General features: G+C 31.0%; 2 protein-coding genes across 2 annotated transcripts; both read left to right on the plus strand.

Moving 5' to 3' along the window:
- Positions 1-1,971: 1,971 nt before the first annotated feature.
- Positions 1,972-4,472, plus strand: LOC124930409 (factor of DNA methylation 1-like). Its single transcript, XM_047470755.1, has 5 exons — positions 1,972-2,002; positions 2,179-2,344; positions 3,106-3,241; positions 3,334-3,673; positions 4,450-4,472. Exons 1-5 carry the CDS (start codon positions 1,972-1,974, stop codon positions 4,470-4,472), a joined length of 696 nt encoding a protein of 231 aa, XP_047326711.1.
- On the plus strand, positions 4,424-5,174 carry LOC124932844 (factor of DNA methylation 1-like). The gene is made up of 2 exons (XM_047473529.1): positions 4,424-4,665; positions 4,746-5,174. Exons 1-2 carry the CDS (start codon positions 4,498-4,500, stop codon positions 4,977-4,979), a joined length of 402 nt encoding a protein of 133 aa, XP_047329485.1. The 5' UTR covers positions 4,424-4,497; the 3' UTR covers positions 4,980-5,174.
- Positions 5,175-15,851: the final 10,677 nt, after the last annotated feature.

The following is a 15,851-nucleotide window of genomic DNA, read 5'->3' on the forward strand; positions in this document are numbered from 1 at the left end:
AACTCAAGATTTTTTTTCTTTTTCTTTTTCTTATTTATTTTATTTAAATGACTTTGGACTATTTTATATAAAAAAAAAATCAAAATTAAAATAAACATGTTATTTTTAATAAAAATAAAATTTTGGATTTATTTTTAAAAAATATTTGATTCAATTTTTGTGTCTTTAATATAAAACTCTAAAAAATAATGGGTTGATTTATTTATAATTATAAAATTAATTTATAAATATAATAAATTTTAATTTTTCTTTATTTTCTCACGATTATTTATTTGTGAATAATTATTAATATTATTATGTATTATATGTAGATTTAATATTAATGTATATGATATATATTTTAGATTGGACATGATAGGTTAGATTAAGTTAAATAAAGAAAAAAAAATTAATTAAAAGAGAAATAATTAATTAAGGAAAAATGTTTTAATAAACTTAAGAGAATAAAAGAGAATAAGTCCAATTCAATATGACATAGTTTTAATGACGTCTGAACAAATCTAAGTTGTGTAAATTGTTTTTGCGCAGATACAACCCAAAAGAAATATGTCTAGATACAACTCAAAAGAAGTATGTCTTCAGATGCAGTCTAAAGCAAGCGCAAGTAGACGTCGTCTAACTTCTACAGACGAGTTAGTATGAAGAAATGCGCAAGCAGACGTAGTTTAACTTTATTAGACGGGTTATCCGAAAAAGTGCGCGAGCAGACATATCTAACTTCTGCATAAGGGTGTATTGATAACTCAATATAGGTTTAGCATTTATTACATGATTATGATTACATTATATATTAAGAAATAAACGTGGAAAGAATGAAATTTTTTATCATTGATGTGATTATAAAAAAAAATAATAATAATAATTGATTTGTTTAAAATTATTTGGAACTAAAATGCATCCCATCATTCCCATGGTAATGACAATATATATATTATATTTGTAAAGTAATTTAGTTTTGTAAATATAAAAATATAAACAAAGTGGTTTAAGTAAAAAAAAATCAAATTTATATTTAATATATATAAATTAAAATAATTTTAATAAAAAAAAATCAAATTTTATATTTTTTATATATAATTTATAAACAAAATTTAAATATTATATATTAAAAATAAAAATTTATTTTATATATATAATGATGAAAAAATAAAATATTTATGTGTACATATAAATTTATATTGTATAAATATTATATTGAAAAATAAATGAGAATAATATTATTTTTAATTGTGGTTAGAATTAGAATTAGAATTTTCTTATATTATATATATATGATAAAGAAAATATATATAAAAATATATTTAGTATATAAATTAGAAGAGAATATTTACTTAGATTTACAAGAATATGAAATGATTTAGAAAATATTTGTTTATATATATTCAATGGAATAACATCTTAGTTTCCATGTATTTAGAATTAAATATTTCCTTTCCTAAAAATTTGTTATTTTTGTTTTTAAACTATATTAAATATCCTCAATTAAATAATATCATTATAAAAAACCATTAGACATTCTCAATTTCATCCTATTTAAATTATCAATTAATCGTCATCTTTTAAAATTTTTTAAAAATAATTCAAAATCAAATCATATAATTTTGTTTATATATATTGTTTTTAATATACAAATTTATTATACTTAAAATTAATTGCCTACACAAACAAATTATAAAATATGATCTCAATGATTTTGATTAAGGTTCAATTCCCATCCAAATTATTCGAAGGGTTCTTAAAAAAAAATTATGAAGTTTCTAAATTAAAAAAATAAAAAATTAATTGTTTTTATTCCTAAAATTAGGGATTAAAAAAAAATTGAATTCAAGCTAGGGTTTTATTTTGCCACATATATAAGAGATCGCGTATCTGCATGGAAATCTCATAGTTTAGTTTCTTCTGATTTTTATATACAGTTTCCTGAATCGCGAAGAATCGAGAAGAGAAAAGCGATTGCATATTTCCGATTTAATGGTTAAGATTTCGGCACGAGTTTCAGACGGTAAGGATCTCTCTCCTTATACATGCTATTAATGATTTGCGTATACAAGCGATTGCAATTTGATTTGCTTAATTCATTGTTGGGATGATTTATCTTTTTCAATTTACTAAAGTTCTTTCTTGTGAATGAGTACTGAATTTTGCAAATTTATTGTATTTATGTTCTGGGTGCTTTAGAGAAGAGAATGAACAGTAGTGTAAAGAAAGAGCCCGAGAATAAGAAGAGGGACTTGGATACTGTATATATGACTGATCTGGTTGAATATCACGGCAAACGGAGGATGAATTGCATTGAAAAAGACTGTCTTGATCAATTGCAAATGGATAAGAATCTTACTACACAGTGTGTGAGTAGGATGATCGAGAAAAACAAGAATTTTTTCCTTGAATGCAAAGAAGGTTCTTCCCCTCCCCTTGTTAATGTCCTTTTTTTAGAATAGCCCATTTCATGTTTCAATTGCTGTAGTGATTGACTAAGTAGCTGTCAATTGTTAGTAAGAATATAATGTGCTTTCTGTCTTTTGGACATTGCGATTTCTTTTATCCGATAAAAAATTCATATAGTGTACAAATTTGTTTTATGGAAGTGGTTTAGAACTTAATTTGATTTTATAAATTGGACAAATTAACTAGCCAGCCATATCAATGTCAATAATTGTACAATTTTGTTAAGAGAATACAGTGTATGAAAAATAGTCTTTTGTGCATCGGATTATCATTGATGACATTAAAATTTATCGTCTTGTAGAAGAAAAGAAAGCGAAGAAGCGTGCACAAGAGCAAGAGCACATGTTTTTAGAATTCCAGGAGAAGATGAAAAATGAATCTGAGATTAACAAAAAGAAACTTTATTCCTGGAGCAACGACCTAATCGATCGTGAGGCTTTTTATGGACGCATGAAGAAGAAATTTAATGATGAGACGCAAAAGGTTCTCTTATGTTGACATGAACATTTACTTAATTCATAATTTTTCCTCATCTTCACTGTTCTTTTGAATATCGGTACTGAAAACTATAGTAATTGCTCATATTTTTTTTATGATTGTCACTTTAATTATCTTCAAAACCATTGACAAATATGGAAGATGTTTGTAAAATGATAGTGCTGCTTGTTTGGCGTTTTCTTATTTACATGTCATGTTTTTTCAGATAGACACACTATCCAGGAAGTTACTTGAAATGAAATCCTTGAGGCGGAAGAAGTCTGATGAGAATCCCTTGTGTGTTGAAGATGATAAGGTTTGTAATTTTATCTGATGTTTTTGTTGACACATTTACCTGTTTTCTTATTATATTTGGTTTTACTCATGAGTTTGATCTCAAATGTATAGAAGAGACAAGAGGAATATGCTAAAAATCTTCTACTGGGAAGGGAGGATTCCAAACAGATGGTAAAAATGGTAATTGAAGATCTTAGAGGAAAAGTGCAAGGGATGAATAATCTTGGAAATGAAAACGAGGCTTTAAAAAACAAGATTAAAGAGTTGAATGAGGATCTTCTACAGAAGCAAATTGAGATTACTGAAATAGAGGAACTAAATCAAACCCTTTTGATCAAAGAAAGAATTTGCAATGACGAACTGCAGGAAACTCGTAAAGAGTTGATTAAGGTACTCTTCTATTGGATTCATGAGACCATTATGCTACTTATTAGGTTGTTACATGACGATTGTTTGTGGAATGGATTTTTACGAAACTGCTTTTTTTTTTCTTGAGAAAACTCAGTTTGGCATTCCTATCCTCTTCTTTATTCTTTAATACTCACAATCTTCTCCATACCCAATGCTTCACTAGCTACAAAAGGTGTAAAGAATAAATCTATGATTCGCAAGAAGCCCACTAGTACTATTCCATTGAGATGCCAAATCCTAAACATCTTGAGAAAAAAATAATATATTGTCACAGTTGGCTTCTTCTTACCAATGATATGAATATACCGCACCTTTTATTTTATGGATTATGTGATTCCCTGGATATATAGCCAATTCCACTATAAGATAGGCTCATTCCATTTCATTATACAAGTTCGGCTAGGGCCTAATATATTTGGTCGAACTTGTATAATGAATCTATGAAGTTATTGAATATTTCTAATAAATCCGAAAGTTTGAAAATACATTGTTATCCCAATGGGACGCAATTGGAAATACTTATAATTTTTGTTTATGTATCTTGATCCGAATCTAGATGAAAACAACCCATATATTTATTAACGTGTCTCGTCTCTAACTAAGTTTTGTTTCCAAACTTAATCTTATCCAAAAAATGTATTTGTATCCAGTTGTTTCAAATGGGGACATTATATAAACCTAAACTCCTAAAAAGTCTTTGGTTTTGTTTGAGTTTATTATCTTTGTGCCTGCTAAGAATGTGAAAGGTTGATAATTTATGGAGCAGATGGAGCCTTTTTATTGATGGTTTTAATTTTGTTTTGTTCTTATTTCCAGGGTCTTCTAGAGTTAAGGGGTAATCAGACTCAAATTGGAATTAAAAGAATGGGAGAGATTGATATAAAGCCCTTCCAAATTGCTTGCAGAAGTAAATTTCCATCTGAAGAAGTAGAAATGAAAGTTGCAGAGCTATATACCTTATGGCAAGAAAAGATGACAAACCCCGAATGGCATCCATTTAAAGTCATTATGAATGCTGACGGAGGACATCAGGTATGTTTACACCTTCTCAAATTCAAACTTAAGAACCCTAACTAATTTTGTGTCAATTTTTCTTTCCCTTGAAAATTCAGCAAAATATTGATGAAGATGATGAACAACTCAATGGTTTAAAGGAAGAATATGGAGTTGAGGTGTACGAAGCAGTTGTCGTAGCATTAAAAGAAACGAATGAATACAACCCTAGTGGAAGTTATGTAATTCCTGAACTTTGGAACTATAAGGAGAATAAAAAAGCTAAGTTGAAGGATGTTGTTGCGTACAACCACAGGAGAATGAAAGATTTGAAACGCAGACAAAGGAGGTGAAATTGTAAGGTTAATTTTTTGTTCTTAGAACTTAAGCAAACTTATTTTTTAAAGGGGGCACATGATTTGGTTGCTCCTTTTTAACTTAGGAAAATTTTGGTTGATATTGGATTTTGATATTTTCAATTATCTTCTTCTGAAACTGTATTACTGAATAGGCTAATTTGAAATTTAATAATTTTATTTTCTGGTATTTTTTATTATATTATAAATACTTTTGTTAAGATGATTTATATTGTTGATATTATATGTTTTGGGATAATTGTGTGTAAATACTTGAAAAAAGGATAATGGTGCAGAAACTAGTGACTTCATTTTGTAAATAAATTTTTATACCAATTTGAATTTATGAATGGTGAATCCGAGGGTTTAATCCCGGGTGACTATCATACCTAGAATCACTTCTTATCCAGTTACATGTATACCCAAAAAGGACCAATTATATTGCATGTGTAATCTTTTAGGCATATTTGGATGAGAAATTGTGATGTCCATTTTAGTTAGTGGTATCATTTTTGAATGATTGTTGTATTTATAAATTTATCATAAATATGCATTTGTTGTTTTGTAAGATTATCATATAATTTAAATTTAAATAATAATTATGTATAATGATTATATTATCAGACTGCTGAACAACTTAGAAAAGTGTTATTAAAGAAGCTATGAGAGTTATGTTAGTTTTTTTTTGAATAATTTTTTTTAATAAAATAAAAATAATTGTCTCATTTTCTTTGAACAATTAGTACTCAATTATTTTGAATTTTAAAAATTGAAATAATTTATAAAAATATCAATTTAAAAAGGAGAAAGAATTTAATTAATTCAAAAATTTTCTTATAAAATTGTAGAGTAAAAGCATAACTCAATATTTCATTCATTTTTCTACTCTCCTAAGCATTGTTGGCAGTTATTGTAGACTACTAAGTTAGTGATTTCTAATATAATATTCATACACTCTTCTTATTCTTAAAATCTAATATTCTTAATTATAAGCATGAAAATTAAACCTATCTTAATCTTTAAATAATATTATTATTTTTCATAATATTAAAATAATAATTTGAATTTTTATATTTAAAATAATCCAAAGTAGGAATTAAAATTAAATTATTGTAATAATTAAACTCTAATTATGAAAATTAATTGAAAATCTAAAATAATTAAAATATTGTGTTTATTTTACCTAAATTAGATCAAAAATAGGTTAAAAATATGTAATTGTGATTTAATCACAAGTTATGTTTAATTTATGACTTAAAAATAATTAAATAAATACTCCAAAAATTTTCAAAACATAAAATATGATCATAAAGAAATTATTTTTGTAAAATTTTTGATAAAGAAAAACGTGAAAAAATGATTAAAAATTGATTTTAAATAACCATTTTATAAAAATTAAATCGGATAATCTAGTGTGGCCGAATTTTTGTAGCAGGAACGTGGACCATTAGATGAGTGCCCATGCATCATCCAAAACCCAGACGCTCCCACGCAGCCCGTTACAACGAAGTCGCGCGTGTCCGCCCACACCGGAACAACTAACGGGATGGACTAACCCCGTTAGTCAAAGATGCTGACCGCAGACAGAATGCATGGAACCCCCGTCCATTAGGCGAAACAACACTATTTCCGTCGTCTTCCTCACCGAGATTGCACGTTCGCCGGATTCACGATCCTCGTCAAGCGTTTCTTCCAAAAGCTCTAGCTTAGTCTACAGCCATCCTTATCTCTCAGAATTTCGTACACGTGCTTGCCTTATGTCTTTCAGCAATACCCTTATCTAGAAGTCTTGTCTCATCCTAGATAGGACTGCCATGAATTAGGGATAAGATCGGATTTTTACAAATTGGATTTGAATTACTCCTCCTTAACCAACCTACCTGCACTATAAATAGTCCCATATGGTTTATAAACCAAATAATCAACAAACGATTACAACATCTTACAACACGAATCAAAGGAATCAAAATCCGACAAAGAACTGTTTTTCTGAAAATTTTCTCCAGTGATCCTGGCTTTGATCTAGGCTTCTGGAAAGCTTCCAACACACTTAAGGAGTGTTCTTTAGCTGTTGGTATGAATCCAAAACCTCTGTACTTTGATTTGTAATTGAAAGTTTACATATTTTCAAAATTTTCAAAGTTTGATCAGTTTGATCTGTTCTTGAGCTTTATTATGTGATTTCTTTATTTAGAATCATTCTATATATCATGTATGAACTTTTTTTTGGAAAACGGTTTAACACCATTTCATTAAAAGGCCCAAAAGTGGGAGGGGTCAATAATCAAAACTAGACAAATCCTAGTTTTGATTGTAAGATGACAAACAAAAGACCCAAAAGTTTCTGAATGGTGGCAGTCAAATCACATTACAAAACACAGATTATAATGAACAAAGACTAAAATCTAGCTATCCCAACCTATGTTGTCTCCATATCCTCCTTTTGATCATATTGTCATCTTCCAAGTCCCATTATTCTTGCGTTCTTCATAAAGGGAGATTGAATTGAAGTTGATGATGATGTTTGTCTGCTCTTATTGTTTATTCTTCCTCTATATGAACTCGTACTAACATAATAAAATGTATTCTTCTTCAGGATTTCAGGGCTTTTGTCACTACTTTTCTCAATTTCAGTTTTACGTGTTTGAGTATCAACAACCTTGGTTTCCTCTATGTTTTTCTTCTCTGTTGTATCTTTGATTTCATCTTCTGCCTCTTCATCTTCATTGTCTTTAGGTTTATCTTCTTCAGTATCCCCTATTTCATCAGTTTCGTTGATTTCTTCATTATTTGATTATACATTGCTTTCTTCCTCTACATCATTACTTTCTTCCTTCTCTGATACTTCCTTGATTTCTTCCTCTATTTTTTCCTTGCTGATTTTCTTTAACTTCCCCAATATGCTCTTTGATTCTTGATTCTTCCGTTTCATTTTTCTGCTTTTCTTCTTCTTGGGCTTTTAGGATTTTGTTCTCTTCCTCAACTGATTTTTCACATTTAGTGCATCATGTATGAACTTTCTGTTGAAAGAAATCAGATCAATCAACCTGAATAAGAAATTTCGAAATATTAAGCTTAAAAACTAGATTTTTTAAAATCTTATGTTCTTGAGTTTAATTTGGTTTTTTGGATTCAATTAGTTTCTAAACATGTTTGTTAATATGTTAGGATGAATTCCAAATAACTGTAACATCGTTGTGATCATGTTTGATTAAACTGTGTTTTTAAAAGTTATGGATTTTAATTCAATCTTCAAAAATGGTTTGAATAATGTTCTTGTTTTGGTTGTGTTCAACTATATTATCATTTCAAAACTAATGGAACAAAAATCAGACCTTAAAAATGCTTAATTTGAAAATTTGACATAAAAATGGTATTTGGAAATTGATATTTGTAAAGACAATAATCGTGATTTATGTTAGGGATTTTGTTCTTCATGATCATATGAACTAACTGTAGCTTACAGATCATGCTTTAATGATCTAAATCAAAATTTATAACTTTCTAAAATTTTGACCAAAATAAAAACACACGGTTCTAAGGCTAATCTTCGGTCCTGTTCTTCAGCTGGGATCGAGAAAATGAAACCAAGTCAAAACATGGGACCAAGAAAACTTAGCTTCCGACCGATGACGAGGAACGATATTCTTCAGCTCCGACCAAGGATCACGACCGATGTTTTGGGTTTAGGTTACCTATCGAATAACAAGGTTTGAAATAACGAGATTGTGTACAAATAATCTCACATAACAAACTAGTATTATTGGTCTTCACGTAATTGATAGGAGTACATAATTTCGATATGGTACTCCTTCACGTAATCCTGGGTGATATACCCGTTTGGTATTTATTAGGGTAGAACCTAGGTACATGGTAAAACTTAAGTAGCTATTGGGGGTGACAGACCCCATGAGGTGGACTATTGTGAGAGTGGAATATTATAAATAACAATTTATAAATAGCCAGAGTTTTGTTTATTTTATTCATTTTAAAATAACAAGTTCAATCCCCAGCAGAGTCGCCAAGAAAGCTATAAGGGTACCCCCGGTCTATGTCCTGTTCCATAGCTTATCACACGTCAAGAGACACATGGCAATATGGAGGAACTACCGCGAGGAAACTTGAGGTTCGATGTGTTTCAACCTTGGTTTGCGTGCTAAACATCTTTTAAAATAAATCATTTAGCTTTTAAAAGATTTTGAAAATACCTAGAGCGGTAAAAAATAATTATGTAAAATTAATTAATCATTTGTTCAAACTTTAATAATTTGGGAGGCTAAATAACAATTTAACCTGAACCCGATATAAATTAATTAAACATAATCAATTTAAAGATATTTATTTAAAAATCAGATTCGCCAAGAGATTTTATGAAAATCAATAAAATGATATATGTACAAATGTATTTATACCAAAGTTTCTGAAAAATGGGTGGTACGTTGTCTATTTACGCTCGGGAAAGGGCCTTCGTGATATGTCATCTACTGCCGCCTAAGGACGATTTTCAAAATCCTTCTAAAATAAACAAAGCATGGCTTTCATAAATCTAATTATAACATTTATTATATTTAATTAGTAGTCTAGGGTTCCTAAATGAGGATAGACTTTAAATAATTGTACAAATTATTTAAAGAAGAGGTGTGTACGTGTTGCGTTAATGTTCAGATTTAACAAAACTTAAAAATTCAAGAGGAGAATTTCACAATTTAAACATGAATTCCAAAGGGGTCCTTATCCAAAACATTAGTTTAGGAGATATACGAAAATCTCATTATCAAACCTTTTGGGATTATTTGAAAATGAGTTCGGGTTCCAAAATTACAAAAATAATTTTGGGTTTTGAAAAGTGGAACAAACAGGCCTTAGAACTAGAGTCCTAGGTTCGGGGTTCGTTTGGCTGATCTAGGCTCGGTCGGGCTCGGTTAAGACCGGGATGGTTTAGACCATGGCTCGGTCGTATGGGTCAAGGGACCGGAGAGCTCGATACTGGACTCGGGAGGCTTAGTCGAAGACCAGGTTGGCTCAGTCACGGATCAAGTTTGTCGGTCCAGGTGCTTGGTCCTAGAGTTATGTAGCCATCGGTCCTAGGCTAAGGTTAGGGTTAGGTTTGTCGGTCTTATCTAAGGGAGGCTCGGTCCTAAGGTTAGGTTTCTCGGTCCTAGGTTAAGTGGAGGCTCAGACCTAAGGTTAGGTTTTCTCGGTCCTAGGTTTAGTGGAGGCTCGGTCCTAAGGTTAGGTTTTTCAGTCCTAGGTTAAGTGGAGGCTTAGTCCTAAGGTTAAGGTGCTCGGTCCTAGCAGTCCTAAGGTTAGAGTGCTCGGTCCTAGCAGTCCTAAGGTTAGAGTGCTCGGTCCTGGCCCTTGGTCCTGGTTGAAAGAATATTGGTCCTACTCCACGGTCCTGGCTGAAGAACATCGGTCTTACTCCACGGTCCTAGCAGAAAAGGCATCGGTTCTGCTCCACAGTCCTGGGGAAAAATCACTGGTCCTGGCTCTGTTTTCTCTGTCCTAGGCTAAAACCTTAGGACCATGTGTTCTTATTTTGGTCCAAAATTTTAGAAGACCATAACTTTTGATTGAGATCATGAAATCATGATCTGTAAAGTACAGTAAATTCATATGATCATAAAAAACAAAAACCCTAACATTAATAATGATTTTGAAAATCTTAAGGATCAATTTTATAACACCATTTCAAAAATCCAAATTTTCAAGTTTTTTTCTAAAATTTCAGTTTGATCAAACATGATCAAAACATGATTACAGTTGTTTAGAAATAATTCAAACAAGTTTGCAAACATGTATAACAATTATCTGGATAAAAAATTCCAGTTTGAACCAAGAACACGAAGATTTTAAAAATCCAGATTTCAAACTTAAATTTTTAAAATTTTGATTTTGGTGGATTTGATCTTTTTTCTTTCTACAGAAAGCTTATACATGACATATATAACGATTCTCAACAAAGAAAACATTTTATCAAGCATAAGAACAAGTTCAAACTGATCAAACAAGAAAATTTGAAGAAATTCAAAATTTTCAATTACAAATCGAAATTCAAGGTTTCTGGATTCATATAGATAGCTGGAGAACACTCCTAGGAGATGTTGGAAGTGATCTAGAATCCAGGACTGAAGCTTGGATCGCTGGAGAAAGTTTTGAAAAAAATTATTCTTGGACGGAATTTGCAGATCTTCGTCTGGGGTGGATTGGGTTGTAATTGGTGGATATTGTTTGATTATTTGGTCTATAGATCGTGGGGGAGTATTTATAGGGTAGATAGGTCGGTTGAGGAGGGATAATTTGAGTCAATTTAACCCTTTGAAGATCTTATTTTCAACCTTATCTCCGGTAGCTGGCAACCTTATCCATGGCATGATAAGGCTTCTAGATAAGGGGTAAACGTAGGCGCTGATAAGAGGGTCACATGGCCGAAAAATAAAGAGATTTAATCGCCTATGGAGGAAGCTAGACCTTTTGGAAGGTTGGACGTCAGTGATGTTGCCATTCCGGTGATGTCGCGATCCCAGCGAAGAAGACGAAGGAAACAACATTGTTTTGGGTAACGGGACGCCAAGTTCCGTCAACGGTCAACCTGGTTGACTAACGGGGTTAATTTGTCCCGTTAATTGATTAAGTACGGTCGCGCGCGCATGGCTCCTCTAGTTTAAAACAATTTAAAAAATACCCAAAAATAAAATAAATGAACATAATTTTTATTATGTTGTCAAAAATATTTTGTGTATTAATTTGGGGAAGAAAAATGCAAGAAAGGGTTATAAAATCGATTTCAAATAACCATTTTAAAATATAAACTGATAATCTTGTGCGGTAGAAATTATATTTAAGTTTTGTAGTAGGATTCAGGGACATCGGATTAGCGCTGGATTTTCATCCAGCGCTTAGGAATGAGCCACACACCCCGTTGTAGCGGAAGCACGTGCACGCCCAGTCCACACCAAATCAACTAACGGGACGCTAACCCCGTTGATTTGATCACCCAATCGTTGACGGATCGCCAATGGAACGCAACGACGCGTTTCATTTTAAATGAAACGACGTTGTTTCGTTCGTCTTTCCCGATCAACTGGGCGAACGCCAGAGGCCGCAATCGACGCCAACAATTCTTCCAAAAACCTTATCTCCGTCGTTTCTCAACCTTATCCCTCCATTATTTCACCCCATGTGTGTGTCTCCTCCTCGACATCATTTCCCCTAGGATTAGAAGTCAAAAGATATGCTCTACCTAAGATACTAAGGACAAAACAAAAATGGTGAAGAAGAACTTCAGTAGCCAAATTGATGTTGAATTTGACTTCAATAACTGACCTAACTCAGGTATAACTAGTCTATCGGCATTCTTCTTCCAATCCATCAAACAAAATCCCAATATCACAGCTTGATTGAAGATTTACATAAAAAATCGTCAACTGGTTTTTGTAAAAACTTCTTCGGCAATCTAAGCTTTGATCTATGGCTTGGGAAAACTTCCTACACATCATTAGAGTGTTCTTCAATCAATTATAAGCTTTCAGACCTACTGCAATTCAAGTTAGGATTTGAAATTGGATTTTTTCAAGTTTGATCGAGTTGATCTTGTTTAGGGTTCAATTTTGTGTTTTCTTTGTTTAAAATCATTCTCTAGATGATTTCTAGGCTCTTTTTCGAAAGAGATCAATTCAACCTAAATTGAAAAAACCCAAATTTGATTTAAAAATTTGGAAAATTTGAATTTTGTGTTCGTGAGCTTTTAAGCTTGAATTTTGATTCAACTAGCTGCCTAACATGTTTGTAAACATGTTAGGATGATTTCCAAATCATAAATCAACATCCCGGTCATGTTTGATCCAACTGAAATTTAAAAAAAACTAAGTTTGAATTTCAGTTTTGAATTATGTTAAAGAGCTTGATTGATGTTCTTATTTTGGTTGTGTTCGACTATAAACATCATTTCAAAGCTGTTGGAACAAGAATTAGTCCATGAGATTGCCTAAATCAAAAGTTCTCAATTTTTTCCCCAAAACTTTTCAAAAAATTAATTGTTATAGAGATAGATTGATCGTGTTTAAGGTTATGGATTATGAGTTGTTTGCAACTTATAGAACATGTTTTTATTATCTGTATCAAAAGATAAAAACCTATAATTCTTCATAAAATGAAGAACACTCAGCCCCCGACGACCGAGTCTTGTAGGACCAGAACCAAGAAGTAGGACCGATAACTTTCGGTCTTGACTAAGACCAATGACCATTGTTCTTAAGTTAGGACCAAGACCAAGGAACAATGTTCTTAAGTTAGGATCGAGCCCTAGGACCGGTGTTCTTGAGCAAGGACCGAGGAAGCCGATCGAGGATTCTGACCTAGGACTGAGAGGTTTGACTTAGTACAGTAACTCCTAGACCTAAGACCGAACAACTCAAGTCCATGACCGAGCCTCCTGAACCCTAGGGTTGAACCCTCTGGTCCCTTGACCGAGTGTCTCAAGCCCCAATCCAGATCACACTTGGTCTAGATCGAGCCTGTCCAAGCCTAGATCGGTAAAAACATAACCAAGCCCTAGGGCTCCGGTCCGAAGGCCTTTTTGGTTCCACTTTTCAAAATCTAAAATTATTTTTGTAATTTTGGAACCCTAATCCATTTTCAAATAATCCCAAAAAGTCAGAAAATGATATTTAAATATTTTCGGGATATTTCCCAAACAAATATTTTGACTAAGACCCCGTTTGGAATTTATTTTTAAATTCTAATACTTTTCTGATATTTTTTAGGGTTTTTACTCAATTTTATATCAACGCAATCACAGATACGCCCATCTAAATAATTTTATACAATTATTTACGTAATCTAAACTTATCATTGTTTAGGACCCCGGACTACTAATTATATGAAATAAATCTTATAAATAAATTTTTTGATAGCCAAGCTTTTATAAAAAAACGTTCTTTGACGGGTGCTAAGGACATAACATGAAAGTCATTTTCCGAGCATAACCAAAAAACGTACTCCTTATAGAAACTTTGGTATAAAGTACGTTTATACATTCACCTTTTACTAATTTTTCTAAATCATTTTGCGACTCTATTTTCAAATAAATAATTTGTTCTTAAATTAATTATTTTTGATTAATCTAATCTGGATTTCAAATCAAAATTATCATTTGATTACCAAAAATTTCATAAATTATTAAAATTTTACACGCAAACCAAGGTTGACATGTCAAAATTTCTTAAAGTAATATTTTCTTTTAAAAAGATGATTGACACGCAAACTAAAATTGAAACACGTCGAACCTCGTGCCACTTTGCGATCCCCATATTGCTACGTGTCGTCCGACACGTGCTAAGCTATGGAAGAGATTTCCCAGGGTTACAAAATGTATATATAACTTTTTTAACTCTTTTGTCCGTATTATAATATATTAACTATTTATATCTCATTTTATATTATTATAATTTAATAATAATAATAATAATAATAAATTATTACAATTTTAGGGACCACAAAATTTAAATTTGTAATGGGTCCCAATCCTCATGGTCGCCCTACATGCAATGTAAACCATTTTATGGACATTCTAATTTATGTGGACCATCTAACCTATTTATTAACTTGAGAAAAAAAATTGAATATATACTTTTAACATAAAAAAATTCTTTATAAGGTATTTTCAATTTACCAAATCAATCTATAACAAAATTTTATTTTATAGATATAACAACTTAATTTTGTTAATTTTTTTAATTAGTTATTTTAAAATTAATTTAAAATACATTATATATATATATATATATTTTAAGAATGTCATGTATATTAAAAATGAAAAAAAAAACCGTTTAAGCTCACAATGACAAAGCATTAAATGAAAAAAATCGTTACTAAATAAGTTATCGAGCATGTAAGTTCTCTAAAAGAACGATTAACTCCTAGACGGACTCTACTAGTGTAACCACTAAAAATCTACACACCCAATTTATAAAATTAAAATATATTTTAGGTTAGTTTCGAATAAATAAAATCAAAATAATTAACACCAGGGCCAAAACCACATTAAAACAATTAATTAGATTAATTATTATGATAATTAAAATCTAATTAATTTGGAAAATGGCCAAAAACAAAAAATAAAATATTTGAACTGAATGTTTTACTCATTTTATCTTAAAGTAATTTTATAAAAATCAAGGGATTAAAATAAATAATTTAGAATGAAATGAGCTACCCATTTTATCCCAAAAATTATTTAACCCAAAAATATAAAAAACAAAATAAAATAAATTGACAAAATATTTGTCATATTTATTTTTAATATTTTGTGTATTTTAAAAGAAGAAAAAATTAAAGCCAAAAGGGTGAGAGAATAATCAATTTCAAATAAACACTTAAGGTTTTAAATAAAAAAATAAATCAATAATCATGTGTGGACGAAATTGTGAAAAAATGACTGCAGCTAGAACCAGGGGCATCAGATGAGTGTTGGATAACATCCAATGCTCACAAGACATTCGCATTGCCCGCTACAACAGGGGAACGCGCTCCCGCGCCACACCCAATTAGCTTACATTATGTTAGCTAAATCGCAGCGGAATGATCAGAACGCTAACAGAACGTAAACGAAACACTCTACGTCCGCGTTTACACTCAAAACGACGTCGTTTTAAGTAGGGGTGCTCAATATTTGGTCTGAATTAAATATCCGACCGAATTCGAATAAACCGAATTCAAAATTCATTTTTGGTTTTCAAATCAAATTTCAAACCAATTCGAATTCAAATACGGTTTTCGAATTGGTTTTCGAGTTTGGGTTTCAACTCGAAAACCAAACCGAAAACCGAATTCATTTTTTATTATTTATTATTCCAAACTTAGCTTAAG

The sequence above is a fragment of the Impatiens glandulifera genome, chromosome 3 (assembly GCF_907164915.1).
Source record: "Impatiens glandulifera chromosome 3, dImpGla2.1, whole genome shotgun sequence".
In the NCBI taxonomy this organism is placed as follows: domain Eukaryota; kingdom Viridiplantae; phylum Streptophyta; class Magnoliopsida; order Ericales; family Balsaminaceae; genus Impatiens; species Impatiens glandulifera.